This window comes from Dysidea avara, chromosome 10 (assembly GCF_963678975.1).
Source record: "Dysidea avara chromosome 10, odDysAvar1.4, whole genome shotgun sequence".
NCBI lineage: Eukaryota > Metazoa > Porifera > Demospongiae > Dictyoceratida > Dysideidae > Dysidea > Dysidea avara.
Genome location: NC_089281.1, coordinates 21,405,807 through 21,428,069, shown reverse-complemented (window position 1 = coordinate 21,428,069; position 22,263 = coordinate 21,405,807). Strand labels below are relative to the sequence as shown.

At 37.3% G+C, this 22,263-nt stretch overlaps 4 protein-coding genes across 8 annotated transcripts in view; 2 read left to right on the top strand and 2 right to left on the bottom strand.

The window, feature by feature from the left end:
- Positions 1 to 5,797, top strand: part of LOC136236536 (3-hydroxyisobutyryl-CoA hydrolase, mitochondrial-like) — a 34,163-nt gene extending 28,366 nt beyond the window's left edge. For both annotated transcript variants that reach the window (XM_066026721.1, XM_066026722.1), the window contains exons 11-18: positions 303 to 370; positions 548 to 634; positions 1,613 to 1,671; positions 2,089 to 2,170; positions 2,369 to 2,383; positions 2,437 to 2,541; positions 5,190 to 5,223; positions 5,574 to 5,797. In XM_066026721.1, coding sequence (XP_065882793.1) covers positions 303 to 370; positions 548 to 634; positions 1,613 to 1,671; positions 2,089 to 2,170; positions 2,369 to 2,383; positions 2,437 to 2,541; positions 5,190 to 5,223; positions 5,574 to 5,716 — 593 coding nt within the window. In that variant the 3' untranslated portion in view covers positions 5,717 to 5,797. The remainder of the gene's footprint in view (positions 1 to 302; positions 371 to 547; positions 635 to 1,612; positions 1,672 to 2,088; positions 2,171 to 2,368; positions 2,384 to 2,436; positions 2,542 to 5,189; positions 5,224 to 5,573) is intronic.
- A 633-nt stretch (positions 5,798 to 6,430) lies between these two features.
- Positions 6,431 to 15,790, bottom strand: LOC136268202 (beta-TrCP-like). 2 transcript variants are annotated; one of them, XM_066063479.1, is made up of 12 exons: positions 15,633 to 15,790; positions 15,157 to 15,464; positions 14,602 to 14,788; positions 13,500 to 13,593; positions 13,179 to 13,316; positions 11,826 to 11,944; positions 10,786 to 10,891; positions 9,533 to 9,676; positions 9,369 to 9,487; positions 8,104 to 8,214; positions 7,938 to 8,016; positions 6,431 to 6,766 (listed from the first exon to the last, which is right to left on the bottom strand). In XM_066063479.1, exons 2-12 carry the CDS (start codon positions 15,449 to 15,451, stop codon positions 6,551 to 6,553), a joined length of 1,608 nt encoding a protein of 535 aa, XP_065919551.1. In that variant the 5' UTR covers positions 15,452 to 15,464; positions 15,633 to 15,790; the 3' UTR covers positions 6,431 to 6,550. The 2 variants fall into 2 exon arrangements, with proteins under 2 accessions (XP_065919551.1, XP_065919552.1); XM_066063480.1 differs by having other exon boundaries at positions 15,595 to 15,748.
- A 28-nt stretch (positions 15,791 to 15,818) lies between these two features.
- Positions 15,819 to 19,901, top strand: LOC136268203 (tropomyosin-like). The gene is made up of 3 exons (XM_066063481.1): positions 15,819 to 15,994; positions 16,260 to 16,421; positions 19,373 to 19,901. The coding sequence occupies exons 1-3, from the start codon at positions 15,886 to 15,888 to the stop codon at positions 19,735 to 19,737; spliced, it is 636 nt and encodes a 211-aa protein (XP_065919553.1). The 5' UTR covers positions 15,819 to 15,885; the 3' UTR covers positions 19,738 to 19,901.
- A 1,102-nt stretch (positions 19,902 to 21,003) lies between these two features.
- Positions 21,004 to 22,263, bottom strand: part of LOC136268424 (tyrosine-protein kinase receptor UFO-like) — a 59,313-nt gene continuing 58,053 nt past the window's right edge. For 2 of the 3 annotated variants that reach the window (XM_066063763.1, XM_066063764.1), the window contains exons 11-14: positions 22,091 to 22,200; positions 21,878 to 22,037; positions 21,690 to 21,826; positions 21,004 to 21,158 (exon numbers count right to left, since the gene is read on the bottom strand). In XM_066063763.1, coding sequence (XP_065919835.1) covers positions 21,053 to 21,158; positions 21,690 to 21,826; positions 21,878 to 22,037; positions 22,091 to 22,200 — 513 coding nt within the window. In that variant the 3' untranslated portion in view covers positions 21,004 to 21,052. The remainder of the gene's footprint in view (positions 21,159 to 21,689; positions 21,827 to 21,877; positions 22,038 to 22,090; positions 22,201 to 22,263) is intronic. The other variant, XM_066063761.1, reaches the window with a different exon arrangement.

Sequence of the window (22,263 nt, the reverse complement as noted above, 5' to 3'; positions counted from 1 at the left end):
AATAGCTCATTAAGCGCATGGGTTGAAACAAATTGTTTTGTCCGGCTGGACTTAATCGGTTCAGCGCCACCTTAAGAGAGTAGTTTGCTGGAATGTTGTGTGTATAAATAGGCAGTAGAATGGCTTAACAAATGTCTACGACCATACCACGCTGAAAGTACTAAAGGCAGCATTATGCAGGTTTTTTTTTCTGATAACAAATTTCTTGGAAAGTGCTGAAGTTTTTATTGCCTGTGTTGCATTTTTGTATGTTCATTTTAAGCCACTTATTTTCCATTGCAATTTAATTGTACATTATGTAGGTTGTAGACTCAAAAGCAGAGATGTTTATCATGCTGGAATTGGAACTCATTTTATTACATCAGATAAGGTGCTATATTAAATGTTGGTTGCTTTTCGTAATGCTTCTCCTCATTATGTTTAACGTATTGTTCACATGATTATGTAAAAGTGTAAAATCTTACTTCAAAGTCTGTAATCATTTTATGGCTTTCTTTCATTTCCAATGAATGTCTGGTTTTTGAGTGACTAATTTTTTTGTATGCAGTTGCCAGAATTGAGTAGTTCTTTGATGAGATTATCGACTTACAACCTAGATGCAGTGAAGGATGTGATTGATACTTACCACCGTGAGGTTTGTGTGTGTGTGTGTGTGTGTGTGTGTGTGTGTGTGTGTGTGTGTGTGTGTGTGTGTGTGTGTGTCTGTGTCTGTGTCTGTGTGTGTCTGTGTGTGTGTGTCTGTGTGTGTGTGTGTTTTTACAACATAGTGTTTTTAATCATTTTGTATGTCAACATCCCCCATAAGTAAAGGTTATATAACTATTGCACTTGTCTATATAGCTCCAGATGACAATGGTTGTAAGGTTGGATTCTATATACCATTAATAAGCCCTGGATTTCATGTTCTTTTATTATGTGACACAGATGCTACTACAGAGGTTTCCAGAAGGTTCTTCTTGTAGGAAAGATGTAGCTTATACTGCATTTACACTTGCCTCATATTGTACACTGACCCAGTTCGGCACAACTCGTTTCGGTTTTCACTACAGTATAAGCACCCACTGAACTGAGCCGAACCAAACTGGGCCAAAACTGCCGTGCCAGCATGACTTGGTTCAGTTCAGTTTTCTATATTCAATGTGTCACTAAATATTGTATCAAAATAAAGCTTAAATGGGTAAAAGAAACGTTATATCGAACAGAACAATTCAACACTTATAGCAAAAAGAGCACAGATTACTTTACAGGTATCAACCACATTGTAGCAAGGGATATTAACAGCTGGTGTAAGCCATAAACCATCCCAAGAGCACAACTGTGCTAATTGGCCATTGTCTTTCTTCTTAACCACCTGTTAACAGAGTCCTACTTTACGCTATTTTCCAGGCTAGCATGCTTCATTTATAGTGGTCTAAACACATGCTCAAACAGGATGTCATGGTTTCATAAGCCAAGAACATCTCTGGTTTCTATGACAACTTCACCATTGTCAGTATATCAGGTGTACATTTACAGCCCTCCTTCCCTTGTAGGCAGAAATGGCAAGGGAAGGAGAGAGTGTGTGTAGGCTTTACTGTGTTTATGTTGTGTTTGTTTGTTTGTTCTTACACAGTCACTTGGTTCACATGATAGTCCATTTGCTCTACAAGATCACCTTCCCATTATCAATGAGTGAGTAAGACATGTTGTGTATCAGTATCATGTTATGTGTATATGTGCTTGTACTTCACTTGTCATATGCAAACTAAAAATTTTGTTGTTGTCTTGACATGACACTATGTTGTAGTGATAGTGCTGCCATTATTACAAGATACACCACATATCTAGACACCATGTGTATCATGTTTACTTGGTTAAACGCCGCACCTTCAATAGTAGCCGCGCCATGATCAATTTTTACTTCAACATCGTTTTCAAGCATCTAGTAGTGGTCAAATATGAATAGTTGCCACATCAATTTTATGAACTAGTAATAAACACTGCAGCATTTAACTAATATGATATTTATGTATTGGACTCTACTTGTACCATGTGTGTACTATGTGGTACAAGGTATAATTAAAACTCATAATCAAATGTCTCTTGTAGGTGCTTCTCCAAGGGTTCAGTGGAAGAGATTGTAAGCTCCTTGGAAACCCATGACTCTGAGTGGGCCAAACAACAAGCAAAGGTGTGTAGTGTGTTTGTTGTAATATGTGTATAGTGTGGTATGTACAGTATGTGTGGCGTGTGTGCATAGTGTGTATGTGGCTGGGTGTATCTCTATGTTTACCATAAATAGTACGTGTAGTTATCTTTTGTTCTAAGCTTGTGTGTGTATGTTATAATTATTCCTATGATCATTTGTGGTAATACGTATCTCCATTAGATCTTAGCAAAGATGGTGAGTTACACCATTCAACACCTCCTAGTTGTGTGTGTACATGATATTTCCAGTCACCAACTTCAATGAAGGTTACTCACAGACAACTACTGGAAGGTGCTAGACTTTCTTTTGCGGATTGTTTTCAAATGGAGTACAGGATGAGCCAAGGATTTGTGGTATATGTGCACATTGTGTTAGAAATGTGATAATGCAGGACTTGAAAGTATCACATTGCAAATATCACAATGCAACGGTGTATTGCCATACTACATGTTAAGGCAGAATATCTTCTCTAATCTAACTTTGTGGCAATACTATACTCAATAATTTGATTGTAAACTGGTATCTGCATTTCAATGTTTTGAAAACTTTATGCCAAACACATGGTTATGTGACTATTATCAAACAGTACGGTAGTACTGTTTAAGTAGGGATTGCATCAAAAGTGACGCACGCCTCCTAAAATGCTGCCTTTAAGAATCATCCTAGAGACATCTTATGCCACAAAAATCACTTTTACGGAATAATATTAGTCCATCTAACATGAAATACAGCATTAAAAACAAGAAAACACTTATACCAGTGACAGGATAGAGAATTTTTTTTTGAAAAACTCCAAAACTTGAAATTTCGTCTCACTTACTCACTCACCACAGTCGCAAGCCTAGAGCCCAAACAAAGCAGCACACAGTCATCATTTTATGCCACAACAACAAACTCACCAGTGGGATGTGCCTTTGGGGTTCTGATGAGTGTACACCCTGTGTGCCTTGTCTTTACTTTTATTTTCAATCAGGTTGGTTGTTTTCTTCTTCAAGCATCGAAACCATACTGAGGTGTTAATTTTCTGTATCAACACTTTCTGTAGACACCACAAAATTATTTCAGAAAGTGCTTATGCTGCTGAAATAGCGGGGCGCTTATGAGCCTTATCCAAAATTACATCACAGACATAAAAATGGCCGCTGTATTGTGGGGACGTTCATAAAGTTTGTATGGATGACTATGGGAAGAAAATTTTTGAACAGCAATATCTCAACCAAGTAGGAAGATATCAAGCTCTAACCAGCAGGTATGTTTATAAATTAGCTGAAAGAATAGGATCTAGCGTTGTTTTGAAAATCAACTGAAAATCGCTTTTATGTACTTATTGTAATGTCTTATACCTGCTAGTTAGAGTTTGATATCTTCCTTCTTGGCTGAGATATTGTTGTTCATCCCATAGTTGTCCATTCAAATTTTACAAACATCCCCACACTACAGCGGCCATTTTTATGTCTGTGACGTAATTTCGGATAAGGCTCATAATTTCAAGTATTGCATGTGAAATCTATGGTGAAACATTAAGGCTGCTGAGTTGTCACTTAGACTTTTGCCAACACCTGGACTGCAATCGACGAAGAGATTTGTTACTTAATAGACGGACTGAGACTCAACGGCTTGTTCCTCTGAACACACTGACTCAGCCGGACAGCGAGATCAGCGAGTAATTGTATAGTACTCGAGTGGAAATTGTATTAATTCATCTTGTTAGTTGAGACTAAGCTCCAGACAATTGAAAATGCCTGTTCGTTTGAACAATTTCCGCCCCGGGTGAATAGAACACAGACCATCATACTGAGACAGGTCATAGGTCTGAGTGCCACTGTTACTATGATCAAAGGTAAGCAATGTACACTACTACGGGCTCCAATTTTGGCACAGTAAGTACTTTAATAAGCTGTACAGGAACTTAATAGCTAGTAAACAAACTATTATTTTTTTAAATTGTTAATTTAAAAATGAAGTAGGGATCTATGTAATAAAAAGTAGTGAAACAAGATGAATGATGGTATTACAGCATAGCTCGATGGGAAAGTCCCTACTTTGGCACATTAGCTATAATTTTGCTTAATGCCAAAAGTAGGGACTTTCCCACCAAGCTATGCTGTAATACCATCATTTATCTCGTTTCACTACTTTTTATTGCATAGATCCCTACTTCATTTTAAAAGTTAACACTAGTACATAATTATTATGTTAGAGATGGGATGCACACTAAACCTGCAAAATGTATGTCAATTAATTACATCAATTCACAAATTCATAAAATTGTTAAATTTTGTGTGCTAATTTTGCCAATATACAAATCACTAAATTTAGTGATACACATCGCTAAATTTAGGCAACTAAGTTGGTGACGGTTGCTAAATTTAGTCACCAACTTAGTTGCCAATTTAGGTGGTAATTGATATAACTGGGGTGTACGGCACCATTTCTGGTATGTGTAGATTGCAGAGGTGCTTTTCAAACAGTTGTTGATTTGAAAATGCTGTGTAATTGGTTGAACATAGCTGACAACAAAGCATAATTTCTTTTGGTATGCGTAGATTGCAGAGGTGCTTTTCAAACAGTTGTTGATTTGAAAATGCTGTGTAATGGGTTGAACATAGCTGACAACAAAGCATAATGGCTGGGTAGTGCGGTACCATTTCAGATGTAGTATGCGTGGGTTCACCAGTCGTAATAATTATTTACAAAAAAAAGTTAACAAACAAGTACACAAATTCAGTGAGCACAGTAGGGATATAGCACTGCTTATTGTTTTACTGATTTAATGTCGTGCACTACTCCAGCTTGTTTCAGTACTTTTTATTGATGTGCTTTATATGGTAGTTGAAAATTCCAAAAAAAAATTGTGTACTTGTTGATATATTAAAATTGCTATAATACTCTCTTGCCTATTGCAAAACAGCAACCCATCTCTAACATAACATATACATAATAGTTGACATACATACCATACGTAGTTAGCCACTATGATAATGTCTTGCTTTTGTTTTAGGCTGGGAAGGACTTCTATGAAGGTGTGCGTGCAGGTACGTAACATTGATGCATATACACAGTCAATTTATTCACCTGACTTGGCATTATATGGGGCATGTGGACACAGAAACTGTGATAAGTTTTTGTCACTCACCAAAACACTTCCATTATATCACTATATATAAATCTTTGCTCCCTGCAAAATTTGCAATAGGGTCTGCTACACTGAATATTAAAAACAGTGATTTCTCAGTTATTGTACTGTACTGGTGTCCATGACATATACATGCACTGAAGAAAGTCTTCAGTTCCAAGATAATTATGTGTGGCATTAAAATTATTAATTCTCTTCATTGCATAACTGTAAAATAGTTCTACGAATCATGGATTATTAATTGTCTAGTATTAGTGGACAGAGATAACAGCCCCAAATGGGACCCCCCAACACTACAGCAGGTCACAGACAAAGACATGGATGAGTATTTCAAGCCACTAGGAGACAATGACCTGCAATTGAGTGGTCTATTGTATTCTGCTAAATTATAACATATCGTGTTCCACGTGTGTAGTGAATTTTATTTATTGGATATCATTATATTATTTTTATCAAATATTGTGTGAACATTACGGGCTATTTGAGTGTAGTGGTATTGTTACTTTTGCATCACAATTTTTGGCTTTCGTAAGGAGGTAAGTAGGCTAGTGGATTTAACTGGATTAGATAGAGTATCCTCAATTTGGGAGGTGGCACCTCTCATAGGTGGTCCAGTACTCATCATTAACCTTGTGCTTTTCTTCAATGGTAATGTGAATTATATTCACATCCTTAAACTTTGTTTTTAAATTAAATAGCATGTGCAATTAGCAGCAAAGTGGTAATGTCAACAATGAAACCACCATGTAGACTACCAGCTTTTATTTTTTAAAAGATTGTACACCTGTAATAATAATGGTCTGCATATTTCATTTTGTTGCTTACCCAAACTGCTGCATGAATGAAAGCATTTCTCTCTTGTTAATGTTGTCCTCTTCACACACCTCAGAATGAAGTCTCACCACATTCATTTACTCACATGCCCACCTGCCACACCAAAATCCCATTGTGTAGCTGGGTACATGATTTAGATAATTTATGAAATTCATCAATGTAGGAGGCTTTTTATGTCCAAACAATATTTAGGATATCCAGTTGGCCATTTAACAAGTGAGCATGTCACCCAGAACTATAGTATTCTAGTAGTTGTCTACTAACAAAATAAATCACATTATACAGTTGAGTGTGGTAATAACATATGCACACATGCACATTTGGTAAATAAGGTTGTAATGTAAAATGCAGAAATATGTCCCTGAAAGGAACTTCCGTCTTTTTTTAAAATCTTACTGCTGACTAGGCAGCGTTTCAGGTGGTGGTGATGATTGAGCTGTTGGCCGGCTGGTAGTAGGAGTAGAAGTGGTATTGGCATCGACATCCATGTTATTTGGAGTGGTGTCGTCGACTTCTAAGAAGTCCCAGATCAAGATGGTGTCATCATGTGAGCTGCTGACTATCTGGAAATCGTCAAACTGTAGTCGAAACACTCTCCCAGTGTGTTCCTACACAAAGAAATAATTGCACAGTCAATCAACAGACAACTCTACAGTATAAATAGCAATGCACCCTATGGTACAATAGAACTTGTAATTTAGACACTTGTGAGAAGAGTAGGACAAGATCAAGTGTACTACAAAGCAATAACAATATTTTTATTAAAGGTCATACATAATACCTGTTGTAAGTAATGGCACATACAACGATTGGATTGTAATCACTGATGACCACTGTTACTATTGATGTGAGTCATGACAGCCACACATCATCATTGTACTGTAAGTCTAATTACTCCATAATGGCAGCATTTTTCCAATCGTGAATCATACCATTGCAAACAACAAACTAAACAGAATTAAAAATTGTGACTGAACCCATCTGCATGCATTTTGAGAAAAAGGAAATAAAAAATAAAAAAAATAAAAATTGGTGAAATTATGCATGTTACAAAGAAAATTTTGTGCAAGGTTTAATGGAGCCATTACTCAGGAAAGGAAGTCTTAAATCAATTAAACCTACACACCATCTTTGTTTCATTTCTGTAGCTCCAATGGTTTGCGTGTCACATGCATTTGTTTATGATGCGGTAGACATAAACAAAATCATTGCCATTTCTTCAACAAAACTGCCTTCATATGCCTATGTGCAAGTGACTGCAGGGCTAAAACTATACCTTGGTTGATCTGCCAATCCATGGTGAACATTGTAAGCCAAATTCCAACTTTGTAGACTAATCCAAATGGAAGTTATGGCTGTGAATTAAGCACCTGTAGTTTATTTTTAGTATAGTCACTGTACAAATCAATTTCCTTGTTCTTCCTACTTTCTAGCACTGTAATTCCAAAACTACTCTCCTTAATCAACTGAAACTTTGGTGAAACATTCCTAGGACAATGCAAATAATGTTGAGAAATTAAAAAAAAATTGGAGGTTCTGCGAACTGGACGGTTTTTTGCTGAGATGGTCACAATTAATAAAGCCCCTTACTCTACTTTTTGTACAGGGTCACGCGTAATACTTTCAGTACTTGCACATTGATGTGGGCTTATCCTATCCCCCTGATTCCAGACAGTAGAGAAGCCTTTAGTACACAAATTGCCTTACAATAGTTGGCCCACAGGGTGTACCCATACTACACTACACAGGTTCTACTGTACAACAAACATTTAAACTCACCACAAGTGTTCTGAGACACAAACTGCTGGTGGGTGCTCTGGGGTCAAGAGCTGCCTGAAGGTCCCACACTTTAATGGTGCTGTTGTAACAAGTGAAGATATACGTCACTTAGTCAGGTACGATGGCTATGATACATGTAGACAAACTATAACAAGCTCTCTCTTACCCATCATAGGCTCCGCTGACAATTCTCTTGTCATCAAATCTGATACATCTCACCAGCTCATCATGGCCCTCCAGTAGCCGTAAGCAAGCACCACACTCAATGTCCCAAATTCTACAGTTACAAAGTACACATTTGTAAAAGTGAGGCAGACAACACATGTGAACTGTATTGGAATATTGGAATGATTTCAACCACAATGTGTACACCATTAAAACTGTAACTGAATAGTGAATACTAAGTTTGTTGTGATACTGGACAAGTGTGTGTACAGTGCTAATGGTTGAAATGTGATCCACACAAGCTGTGTACCACTAGAAGAGTTGGTTGATAAATGTCCCGACAAAGTATATGAACACCAAGAGTAAAATACAAAGATAACGCTTACAGAAAAACATAAAGCATACATGTTAGTGGAGATCAACACCAGACAAACACAGACAAAATGGCATGCACGCACCTATACATGGTACATAAGCACTTCCAACTGTGGAAGACTGTTGACATGATACGCACCTATTTTATTAACATACTACATCCAACCTTCAAATGATGTTTTATTGCATCAAGTATTATTAAATATTAGAGACACAACAATCTCCTCATAAGGGTGTGGACTCAAACAATAATTACACATATACAAATAAATTCTACCATATACCACCTGTGCAAATGCTATATGTCTCCTTGGCATATTTGATGTACTTACAACGTTGTGTTTGTCTATGAGTGTTAATCTACAAGTTCATAATAGTATTTAGTGGCTCTGTACAATTATTTAGTTAAACCTAATTTGTGCCATTGTGATGTACATGCTTGTATCATACTATGAGTCAGGCAGGCAAAGATTCAAACAGCTATCTAAAACTGTACACACTACACACAGAAATAAAGTACGCACACTGTCAAGAATTGTGCAAGACAATATTTAAATGCTACTCTGCCACCTGTGTACAGCCTTGCATAAAATCAATACTGAGAAAGCCTATTAGCCTATGTACACAATAATGGTAGACACAATGACTTTAACTAGGCATAATATAGTTGAGCTTGAGCACATACAAGTACACTGTTTCTTTGTCATATGATACACCAGAAAGGATTCTGTTTAGCATAATATAACATGATAATTGGTTATAGACTGCATTACTTGGCTGGGTACAAACATAACATGCACACATGCATTCACATGTGCATGTACAGCATGTACTGTACCACACACACACGCACACGCACACGCACGCACACGCACACGCACACACACGTACCTGATGGTATTGTCTGAGGATCCACTCACTACATGGTGTCCCCTATATTGTAGGCAAGCAATGCCTCTCCGATGACCATGAAGTGTTCTCACAAACTCACTAGTTGATGTTCTCCAAACCTGTGGATAGGTATAACACACCAATAGGGAATAATATGTACACACCTTGATCGTTCTGTCACCAGACGCAGACACAATGTACTTGTCATCAAAGTCAACAACATTCACTGCTGCTCGATGACCAACTAGAACACGTCTCAGCACAATATCACCGGGAGCCTTCATGTCCCACACTGCTATAGTACGATCCTATACAACAAACACTAGTAAGAAGATACCACAATACTAACTAGTATGGCTCTTGAAGTGAGTAGAAAAAATAAATTAAGGTTAAGGGACGTTACCCAGTAAATAATTTTGTAGGTGCTTTGCTTAATAGTTCTGTTTTAACCGTTTTGCACGGAAGAACACACTAAAATGACATGGTATATTAACGTACAAGTAATACCATAAGCGGCGATACACTCAACAAGGAAAGCACTTGTACAGAAATGCAGGCACTAAACAGCAAAACTGTTGAGTTACTATTAATCAAAAACCAGGTTTCATGGGGAGCCACACCGTGATATTTAGTATTAATAAGCTATAACTTAGTGATTTCTAGGTCGTCACGAACAAATTGAGCTGTTATTTATCCAAATTGTAACAGCATGGTAGTGGACTCGTGGTATTTCCATAGCAGTACTATTCGCCATTATCCTTGAAAGATATGATAACTGACCAGCCTCTCATCAGTTTTCCCACAAAGTCTCCATGACAGGACCTAGATAATATAACCACCCATTGACACTGCCATAAAGAATTAGTACTAATTGGCTGACAGCTGCTATTTTTGATGAATAATAACCACATCAAGCAGTAGGGCTAAACGCTGGTTCAACCATATTGCAGGAAGACTTAATTTTACTTTTCATTAACACTCACTTTGTATTATTCCTCCGCTATTATCGCTATTATCTCGTGGCTATACAGTGCTTTGAAATTAACAACCACCTGCTCAAGTTTTGTGCCAATATTGCATCATCCATCATTATCATCACCCATCACCCATCACCCATCAAAAAACAATAACCTATTATTAAGTGCCTAACCCATAACCTTAAGGGGGGATACATAGGTAATGATGTAAGACCATTTTTAATTTGGTCGACCATTGTAGCATTTAAATGATAGATGACAGGTTGTTACTTTGAGCTCTGGTGTAAAGCAGCCTGTGGGCCCTGAACTGGGTAATGCCCAGTTGTATTTACGAGTGTGTACTGTACATTCATTTAGATCATTCACTTAGGATAAGGTCCCAACTACTAAGGGAACATTGTACCATACAAAACACATGGTGTATGTACATATGTGTGTACCTTAGAGCAGGTGACCATGGTGTTAATATTGAACCTGAGGTGGAGCACAGCCTCACAGTGGTGTACCAGTGTGTTCAACATGGCACCTGTGTTCACATCCCACACCCTATATGCAGTCATGACATAAAACACTCAACAGTAATGACAACAACATAGTAGCTAACAATATACACTGACAACACTTTTGGTGGAAACAGATTGACTGGTTATGTTTAGTTGTGTGTCCATAGCAACAGCAGACCACAATGGTTATGTTTAGACCACTTGATAATCACACACATTCTTAGCATACTACTATGAATAACTCGTGGTCAGGTAAATTTGTAAATTCTATGTAATGTACTACAAAACATCTCTCATTCACAGCAATAATAAAAGTTACCACTCTGTTGTCATCACTTTCAGTGGATTGAACCACTGGACTAGAACACTGACTAACAGGTTTTCACACATACTATGGTTGGAGTTATTGAGTCTACTAGCTAAGGGATTCAAGAGACCAGTAGCCTGCTACTAAATGCTGCAAGAAGTGCAATGTGTGCATTACTGTATGGTACATTTTGGCCACCCATAGTCAACTTTGTGTGGTAGTAAATTGTGCTAAAAATGGTCTGATGACTGGTCAAGGATAAACAAGCCTGAGGGCAAGGAAGGTCGCAACTCTTTCGCTACTGTGTCATTTCTTATATCATGTGCAAACTGAAAGAAATACACTCTATTATGAGGAGTACAAGCTAGTCTTGGGACATACATGTACAAAACTAACTAGTCCACCAATGATCTCTTATTGCTTATGTACAGCTGTATGAGTGTATCCAGGTTACCCCATTGTATCCCCATACTAACTAGTAACATACAAAGAAAACAAAAGGTAATTGTTGGTATAGTCATGGAGGCTACATAGGGGCTAAGGAATATCCTGTACTTCTCCTTCAAATTGTGCAGGTACATATAAATGATGTCAGATTTGCTTAAACATGCATTTGCATGCATACACTACACACACACAACACATTAATGTAGAGTACCATTCACATTACCTGATGGTAGAATCACTGGAGCCAGTAACAATCACATTCTCATCATATTGTAAACAAAGTACAGAGCCAATGTGACCCTGTAGTGTGTTGGTACACTCTAATGTGTCTCTCTCCCATATCTGTGGGTAAACAGAAACAGACAAGTAACCTCAAAACCATACCAACAGCATAACAACAACAACAGCATAACAAAGCTGGGTACCCTGGAATGCTGTGAAAGTGGCCACTGAACCTTATTTCAGAGTCTAAAATGTGCATGTATCTTATTAAGTTGTAGGGTCCCATAAGGCACATGTCATTTTGAGGGGGCGCCAGTGTAATAAATCATGTTCACATATCCTTTCTTAGCTGCCTGTCTACCCACCACTACAGCCTGCTTCCCTTTACCCCCCAGCTTCCCCCCACACCCCTACCCTATCCTTATTAGCATGGGATCATTTACTACTCTGTATTCTAATTAATACCCACCAACTATCATTAATCTACTATGGTTAAAGACACATGATCACACTGCTCTCCTTACAAGGTCAAAAGGAAGATTTAGTCATTCATAGTGCTGGAATATGACACACAATGACCATACAAAACCACAAATATGTAATATAAATGCATAGCAACAATGCCCAACACATACACATCATCTTGTCAACATTCAAATAGCTGACATAGTGTTCCCATATAACAGGCCACACTTCCTGGAATCCTTATTTATGCTAAATCCTAGTTTAATAGGCTAATGATTTAGGTCACTCAGTTGTGACTTCAAGTTTTCATAATTACAGGAAATGGACTATACTATTAGCACAGTCCACTAAATATCTCTGAAATATACAATATGTTCTTTCTTATTACATGTGTACGTACAGTACATGTTCTTGTGATCGCCCATTTTTTTTTTTTTTTTTACAAAATATACTGAATTCTGTCTATACAAATTGTAATGCCTTTTGAGCATACTTGTAAAGTTGTCACAGTACAAGGTTTGCATCAGATACAGCTACACCTGTTCCACAGGCTTGATAATTCTCCCCACGAGGATAGACATATTAGACATGCCTTACTGAATTATAATAAGGCTAGTAGTACTAGTAATAATAGCGTGAAAATTTATTAGATAGCCTAAATATAAGTCTTTATACTTGGGGAGTCATATATGACACCCTAACCCACCAATAATAACACTGCTGGGGTAGCTGCCATGCTCATGTGCACGAGTGTTGTGTGAAACTATTCCCCCCAGTATATATGTACCAGGCCTTTGCAACAAAGGCATGTACACCTACAACAAACCCAAATGCTATCGGTAGGTTCGAAAAACGAAACATACTAATAGCAACACACACACAGACATACTTTAATTGTATTATCACGTAGACCACTGATTATTTTCTTATCATCATACTGTAGGCAGTACACGCCCTTGCTGTTCTCACTGTGACACTGAATACGAGTTAGCTTGTGGCGGCCACACTTCCAGTTTGATTCCATATTCTATTACATATAATAGAACAAATAACTCCTATATCAAACATGGAACACATACTTGTACATATAGGAGCACCAATACGCACGCACGTGTACAAGCACGCACATAAACACACAATACACATACCTGTATATGCACACAGACCTGTATATGCACACAGACAGACAAACACATCAATACACACTCACAGTTATATCAGTTATAATTGTGGGATATAGCTTTCTAAAAAAGTCCTGTGTAATTTCTTCAGAATGTTCCAATGGTCTGAAAAGGTATTTGCCCCTAAAAAGATTATAAACCAGTCAACAACACATCATCAAATCACCATCACTATACAATGTTGATACTAACAAATCCATAAATGGATTAAAATAATATTATCAAGGTTCATATGTTAGTCATAAATACACTATAAAAGCTCACAAAATGTCTTTTCCAGACAGAGAAGAAATAAAAGAAGTGCAATAGGTAAGCAGGCTTGTACACTTTAAAAGAGGAAAAACTTAATTAGTACTTTACCTTGAACATTTATTTATGAAAATGGTTTCTTTCTCCCATTTGTTAAAGCATAGTAACCTTGACAAAAGCCAGCACAGATTAAGCATGGAGATGGTTTTCACGGATGATAGCTCCAGTCATAAAGTAATAGACACACCTGGAAACCCTGAAGGATCCTAACAGCAAATACTTGTGTATATTACACACTACATGTGCTTGTACAAAGCCGAGTGATCTTATAACACTTCTTTAAAGCCATACTAAGCTGACACACAGCAAATTTCTTTACAAGGCCTAATAAAGAAACAATACGACATCATTGATAGACGACTGTTAACTACTCTACTGTTTGTAATGCTGTGACCAAGACAATCTGTTTGATTACTGGAAACAGGTAGTTGTCAAGGAATCTGTGACTCAAGATATATAAACTATGTGAAGGAAATCCCTTCTAAGATTGTGGTGTCTAGGGTGCTTTTCAAACCCTACCACTGATTTCCTGTGTAATTATCTTTGAAGAATTAACTGCAGTATGTTAGCAATTCTGATCTACTCTGGAAGCATTTTCTGACCACAAGATGGCCAAAAATGGTAAATCTCAGAAAACAGTGCTTGCTCAACAGTCTCCTCTTACGAGTGTGCGACACATATGCATAGTTGTATGCAAACATTTACAAAAGGTGCATACAGTGTGTAATTGTTTCAAGTATGCATGCATGCATACAAACAACTGCACCTCATACAAAAAAACAAAAAAACATAATTATTTGCATTACAACATACAGTACGTACCAGCCTCTTCTAACTGAAAGACCTTTCCATAATGAATTCGTTTTTGCTTTCTTTTCTATCAACTTTTTCCACAACGTTCCATCTGCAATTCTTCTTTTCCATCCGACACAGACAAGCTCTGCCTGACAAAGTGATTTCGCATCAAGAAAAGACAATATGTAGTCCGCAATGTGATGTAGCCCTCGATCTGTAAATGACAATGATTATGATTTAAGATGTTATGAATTTAGTTAGATGAGCTCATTTGCACACAGGCACCAACCAGGCCATTGAGACAGTAAACCATAAGACACAACTTCTCTCACACTACCCAAAACAATAAACACAACACCATGTTAATACACACATTAAAAATGTAATGTTTTCAAGTATTGGCAACAATTTAAGAGCTATCGACAGTCATATGGATTTAGTTTATCACCTGTTCTAAACTGACCAACAAAATGTTGTAGTAAATATTCTTTTTTTTGTAACACCAAAAGTATAAAATAACAAAACATCTTAGTGTTAAAAATTTTCTTTTTATTACCAATTTAACACCATTGTCATACTTACTGGGTAGAGCTGTGATAAAATCTCTTTGGAGCATGGGTACCAAGTATGTATTTATATGCTCATGTTGGTGGAATCCCATCCTTGAAATCAGTTGTTCTACGAATTCTGTCTGATCTGCAGCCGACCATCTTTCGAACAGTTGAAGACACGCCTCTTTCTGTTTCTTTAGTGTTGTTTCTCTCGAAATATCGATGCCTTCATCAATGGCACAATCGTATACGTCATCCCGTATTGACACCTCGTTACTATCAACTTCCATATCAACGTTGTCCGTACTCATGATGACAATTGACATGGTATAGCGTGTTCTAGTTAACGACACGATTAATGTGATGTGTCAATATTAACAAGTGACGCTTAACATGACAGTTAAATCACAAGTTTCAAATTCAAACACAAGAAGAAAACCACATTACAACGAACAAAGTTGATAAGTACCTCAATGCTTTTGTTAAACAACCACACTAGATGCTCACCGTATTCTGGCATGTATGATGGTGTTAGGGTAGATATAATACGCGTCGTATCTAACGTAATGATGTCCCCTCGGTGAACGCTAACTTTCCGACTCTAATTGTTTCAACTATCCACAAAGCGGCGTCCGCAATACGGCCGCATATAAAGATTCAACATTTTGTCATTGCGCATGCGTAGCTATTTGATTTTTTACGTAAACGGAGAAAACCTGAACGAAAGCAAATATATTTGGCTATCTTGATAGTGAGGAAAATGGAGGAAGGCACAGCTAACACGAATATTCTAACTGCACTAAAACTATTCCCTAACCCCTCGAAGTCCACGGAGGCGTCTTCAATTGCTCAGCCAGCTCCTATGAGTGGTGAGACTAGTTTATTGGGCGTAGTTATATTTAGTACTACGTGTATGAGTGTGATAGCAATACGAGTTGTCGAATGGATGTTTTTATTTGGTTGTTAACGTGTAATAGTAATGTTATGTAGTGAATTTTACTACCATCGTTACAATAATATGTTGCTGATATTTTGTCACGTGGGAAGTATTTCTCACGTGCGTGTTACAAGCAAGCGTGTTTCTAGCTATTTTCAAAGTGTCTTTGTCACCAACAATGTGTAATTTATTCATAGAAACACCAATGGCTGTAGAACAACCTGTTTCTACATTGTCGGCAGAGCAGGTGTCATTGTTACTACAGAGAGTATTGACCAAGGAAAGACTGAAGACCATTCTGGTACAAGAAAGTGAGGAAGACAAGAAAACAATGCAGAGCTTACAAGAAGATTTAGATGGTATGTGTAGAGATTTTGTTGTATAATCAAGTAATGTTTCTGTAACAATTAAATACCGACGAAATCCCACCAAATCAGTAACTCAGAATCACTCAATAAATAGTATATAGCTATTTAAGACACTTGTTTGTTAACTTCTTTAAATGCTGATGATACATATTGTTTCATGTTAGGTGTTGAGAATTCTGTATAGCTAAAAGCAACATCTCATTTGTGAACTAATACTCAACCTGGTGTACTGGGAGTTGTGTTGTAAAAAATTCTGTGCGTGCATATGTGTGTAAGGTTGGGAGATAATTTAGATTGTGCGTTCGTACGTATATGACCTATTGAGATGAAGTTTACTATCAGATACTAATAAATCTCTGTAATCTACTGTGTATCAACAGCAGTCAGTTTCTACAAAAGTGTCGAACTATTTGGGGAAGGACTAGCACATGACTAAGTCAGCTTCCATGTAATACTGTGCTTACATGCCATATGACATTATTTCTTGATTATCGTGGTTTTCACTTAGGTTTTGCTATTACTGCACAGCCCTAGTGCATAGTGTGGTGTGTATGTGTGTGTACTGTGGGGCAGCATAGCCAAGTGGTTAGGGCATCCACCTGGTAAGCAGCCCACCCAGCTGTAACAGCAATGGGTACCTGGTGTAAACTGGAGAAGCAAATGCTTAATTGTCCATGTCTCATATAGCAGGTGAAGGTCCAGGTGGGACTTTGGGTGCCTACACCTTCAACTGTGAGACATGGTACAGCCTCCTGCGGGTTACTAGTCCTGTCCCAGGAGGGCATGCCTGCGCTGACTCATAGCACCTGATTAGCGCACAGGTGCCCCAGTGCTGGCCACTGGGCAGCATGACGCTTAGCAGCAGCTGAAGGCTTTGCTTTGTGCGTGCACGCATGCATGTGTGTGGACACAGTTTCTGTGTACATATACAGATGCATGTGTGTTGCCTAAAGTGTCAATTCACAGGAAATAATGAACAATGTTTGAACTGTATTGAATGCCTAGAATGAGTCGGGATTTCCTTTATAGTGGTTGAAATGTGGGTATGTCACATTCCTGACGATTGTGTTGGGCATTCCAACAGTATAAGAATTGATATGCTATTATTTCTTTTAGCTAATAGTTTGGTATAAAACAAAACTGTTTTAAATTTCACATAGTATAAAATTAGTTTCACATAGAAGTATCTTCTCAAGTGTTTTGTAATTTGTCTATCGTGTTATTTTACATGGCAAAGCCTCAATGCTGCTCTTTATGCCTATATACTGGTCTTTTTCAGCTTACCACGAATCGAGGCCAGCTACATTGTATTTTGGGTTGTTTAACAGTCTTATATGTTTTCAGTTTACCCATATCTCAATCTGGTACAATATTAACACTTACATACTAGAAATTTAATACAGTTCTATACGTCATTTAATTTCCACCTTTTAGCATAAATATAAGCAAACAAACAGGCTTTTCAGAAAACAATTTCAGGAACCAGACACACTCCACAGCCGGTGTGACCAGCTGTAGGTGCTCACTGGGTGTGCGTTGCAAGGCTGTTATTCTAAACTAAATAGCTGAGCTATAAGAAAATGTGTGGCCTTCAAAGATTGCTGGTCAAGGCTCACTCTCACATAATGATGTAATGTTAGACCTTATTTATGTTCCTTTATTACCAATTGTTAGTATTTTCCCATCAGTGCGTTGTACACCTGCATGTGTGTCAATGTTTTTTTTCTTCTATATCTAACAATATTATCATTGTGGTTTTTCAGCTAATGGATGATATCCGCAATGACGTTTTCTGACGTCACAAAACAAAATGGCCGTGCTAGTGTGGGGACTTTGTACAGGGAGGTATTGGGCGAGATAGTGTTTCCCTATGATAGCATTTATAAATCCGAAAAGGGTGAAGGTGAGGCATATAGTAGTATATAATGCAATACAAATAAGCCTACTTGTGTCCGATTTTAAAATTTTCGGTCTGCTTTCCTTGATGGAATGCGTTTTGCATCGTCACAGTACGTGTACTACTTCTTACCTTTATTACCTCGTAGTTTCAATTGTAGAAAACTACAGACAACATTTATTTCGAATACTGCGTGCTAAAGTCTCTGAAATCTCCACACTAACACGGCCATTTTGTCAATTATGACATCAAATTTCATTGCGGATATCGTCCATATGCAGGACATGCCATGGTCACTTGTTTGAAAGTCATGTGGCTATATGATTGTGTGTGTCCTCCATGTGTTTGTGTTTGTGTTTGTGTTTGTGTGTGAGTCTCGCGTTGTGTGTGCATCTCTCATTGTGTGTGTCTTATTATGTTTTGTGTGTTTATCTCCTCATTTGTGTTGTGTCCACCATATGGTCTCTAAATCCATACCATATGTAGATTTTTTGAGAGATGGTGCAAAGTGTTTCTTTATCTTGTCCAAGCTGTTCTGTTTGTTGTTACAAGCCTAATCACAAATTCCTTGTTCCTATAGATAATTACACTTTTGTGTTAGGGTGTAGTATTTATACAAATACTTAGCCGCACGATACAATAATCATAAAAATTATAGACGGTAGATGATTGTTGCGTAACAAATAGTTAGCTACATCCCATGATCTCCATTTGTTCATTTAATTTCTAAGATTTAGTCACACAAGTCTTTGGTGTAAAGGCACTGGATTGGTTATTGAAATGTAGTGCTGTATTGTACTGGATATGAGTCTCTTCCTAAACTGATTTTTATATTGTGCATTGAAATTGTTCATGACAAATTTGTGTACAACTTAGCATGTGTTTTGTGTTTAACACATCTTGTTATGTTACTACTTTGTAATTTCTGGGTAAGCGTGACAAGGGCGGTTTTTTTTTGTACCTGACAACCACTTACCAGCAGAACCTTTGGGTTTTCAGAAACTCTGTGTGTGCATGAGCTGATATTTATTTATTTTTTGTACAGATGCAAATAGTAATTTGAACGAGGATACACAAATGAAGGAGTCACTGCAGAAGAAGCTATTGGAAACTGAAGAGAACATAAAAGAAAAATCTAAAAATGTTCAAGCACTGAGGTTTGAACTACGAGAACTAGAAACAAAAGAGGAAAAGTTGAAGAAGAAGAAAGATGCCTGTGACACGGTGGCAGAAAACATCAAGAAAAGGATCAGGTCTTGCAAGTACTTGATTGAACAGTTGCCAACCATTAAGAAGAAACCTGTAATTCAGTATACTTCAATGGATTTACAGAAGATGTTAGCAGAGATTGACGCTGGTGATAAGAAGGTAGAAAACTCTGAAACAATTCCTACCAAACAGGACTCATGATCACCACATTGATATCTATTCTGATCATTACATGAAACGCTGCTTGTATTTTTGTTCTGCTGTTCCTCAAGTCTTTTTATCACTTATATAATATGCCTAGTTAGAATATTGTTATTTGGAGTGACCACTTTATAAGTTTAATGATTGTTTTATTAGAGTAATAAGTGTCTATTTGTGTGTGCGTATAAAATGAGCTACCACAATAATAGTAGTATTTGTCATGTGGCTTGAGAAGTTATCAGTACTAAAAAGTAATTGACTTTGTGGTGGCATGACATGTTAAACAGCATTGTGTGTTCTTATAATACGTGTTGTGAGGGTCATGGTGTGCTACATAGTGATGCAAACTAATGATTTCCAAGAATTGATCTAGTAGAGGACATGTGAATAACATGTGAACTAGCTAGCAATTTCCTTTTACAATTCTATACCATAATATTTGTTAGTCAGAGCCTAGAGATTTTGAATGGCCAGCTCAGCATGCTTCATGTGCTTACCACATGCAATTGAGTATCACAGGAAAGCAGATTATCTCTGATTTAAATATCACATGGACTATTGGTCTGGGGCATCCCCAGGGAAATTTTGAATGATTATTGTGCTTTGAAATGGCGTCTGGAGGCTATTGTTTGATTGTGCTAATGCATGGCCCAGTATAATGATGATTCACTGGAACTTTTGAAAAGCAATTTTGAAATTAACAGATGTAATAATGACTCAGACCAAGCAGTGTAATTGGAACGGTGGCTATAGTGTAGTTATTCTATACTGAATGCTCTATTAAGAGTATAGCGATGACTGTTCTATTAGAGTACAAATTTAAATAGCTGAAAAGTGTGGTTGATTGTACTAACATATAGTGCCCTTTCTCAAGTCCTGCTAGAATCGTATGGGAAACTTTCAGGTTAAAAGTTCCAGGTCATGAAATGGACTGCACATACAATATAAACTTTCCACATCAGTTTCCTGGGAATTACTCTAATAAAACATACAACAGTCTAATAATATGATGTAGTCTGTATGACTGCACAAAGCTCCAATAACATTTCATAGCATAGCAGTCATAGAGACCATACCACTACAGGGGAGTCCTCATTTTCAAGTATTTGATTTGTGGAATGCCAGTGTCCAGCTACAATGGCTATGTCTACAAACATAACACTATTGATGCTGAAGAAATATATAGTGATTAAATTAATATTATGTGCTGTTATCACTGAAGAGGAAATTATTACACATTAATTACCTTAGTATCTCCCCAGATAATATAATTAAAAAGCATTTCAGCCATTTAAAAATTACATGCGTACTTATATTAATCAATTTCATATTGTTGCATTTGATACAGTTCCTCCACAATTTGTACAAAAGTTGGCCTGTCATCTGGTTGAAGCTGCCAACACCACTTCATTATTCCATACCTACAATTACATACAAGCATAGATAGTACAGTTATCCAAACTCCAATGTTCCCAGGCAAAGGTAAAAAGTGTTCAGACTAGTGAATTGTTTGGATAACTGAAGTCCATACATTTAGGTACAGAGTAGCAGAGCTCTGTTTGAATACTCTAGTAGGACATACATTTATACACAAAATACTTTAATAGAACAATCATTCCAATTTTAGATAAATGTATGGATTAATGAGGGTCAGATAATTGAGGGTGTTATCTGCACCCCTTGTTGTCATGTCTTATTCAATGTGAAGAAATTTTAGCTAAAATATATACTTAAAAACTAGACTGTAAGCATGTAAATACATCATAATTCTGGCAATGAAAGAAGACATTACATTGACCAGCAAAATTTATGAATGAGGTGCATCTTAAAATCTCCAATTCTGTTATTAGGTCAGGTAATCCAAGCTTTAATAATATTATGATTGTGTCTGTGTATATAGTAGACATCAAGATGACCATTACAAAATCCAGTTATGTATTTATTGAACATACATTTCATCAGAACAGAGAGGTGGTTGGTCCAGTGTTCCTCCTCCCTTCAGATAGTTGGCCATCTGAAGCACATCCACTGAAGGATATGGCTCTAACCCCAATGAGAAAATCTCCCAACAGGTTATCCCATATGACCACTGTACAGGAACAACAGCTCAGCATCATTTAACATTAATTTCTACACTTACTACATCTGACTTTACTGTAAACACTTTATCACGCAATGCTTCAGGAGCTAGCCACTTTAGTGGTAGTGGGGTATTACGACTTAGTCTGTAGTAATCTTTGATGTGAAGATAACGAGAAAAACCAAAATCAGCCACTTTAACTCTCATGTGACCATCCAGCCTGTAAAGCAATAATTACACTGGAAATATTCTATCACTATCACATGTTCATACATGCAATTCCTGGCAGCCAAGTCACGATGTACAAAATTCAGTGATGAAAGGTAGTCCATTCCTTTAGCAATATCACAGCACATCTTTGTGAGGATAGCACTGCTCAGCCCCTGCAAGCATCAATAATATATACACAGTTAAACTGTCTGTAGTTGACACTGGAAGGCATGCAC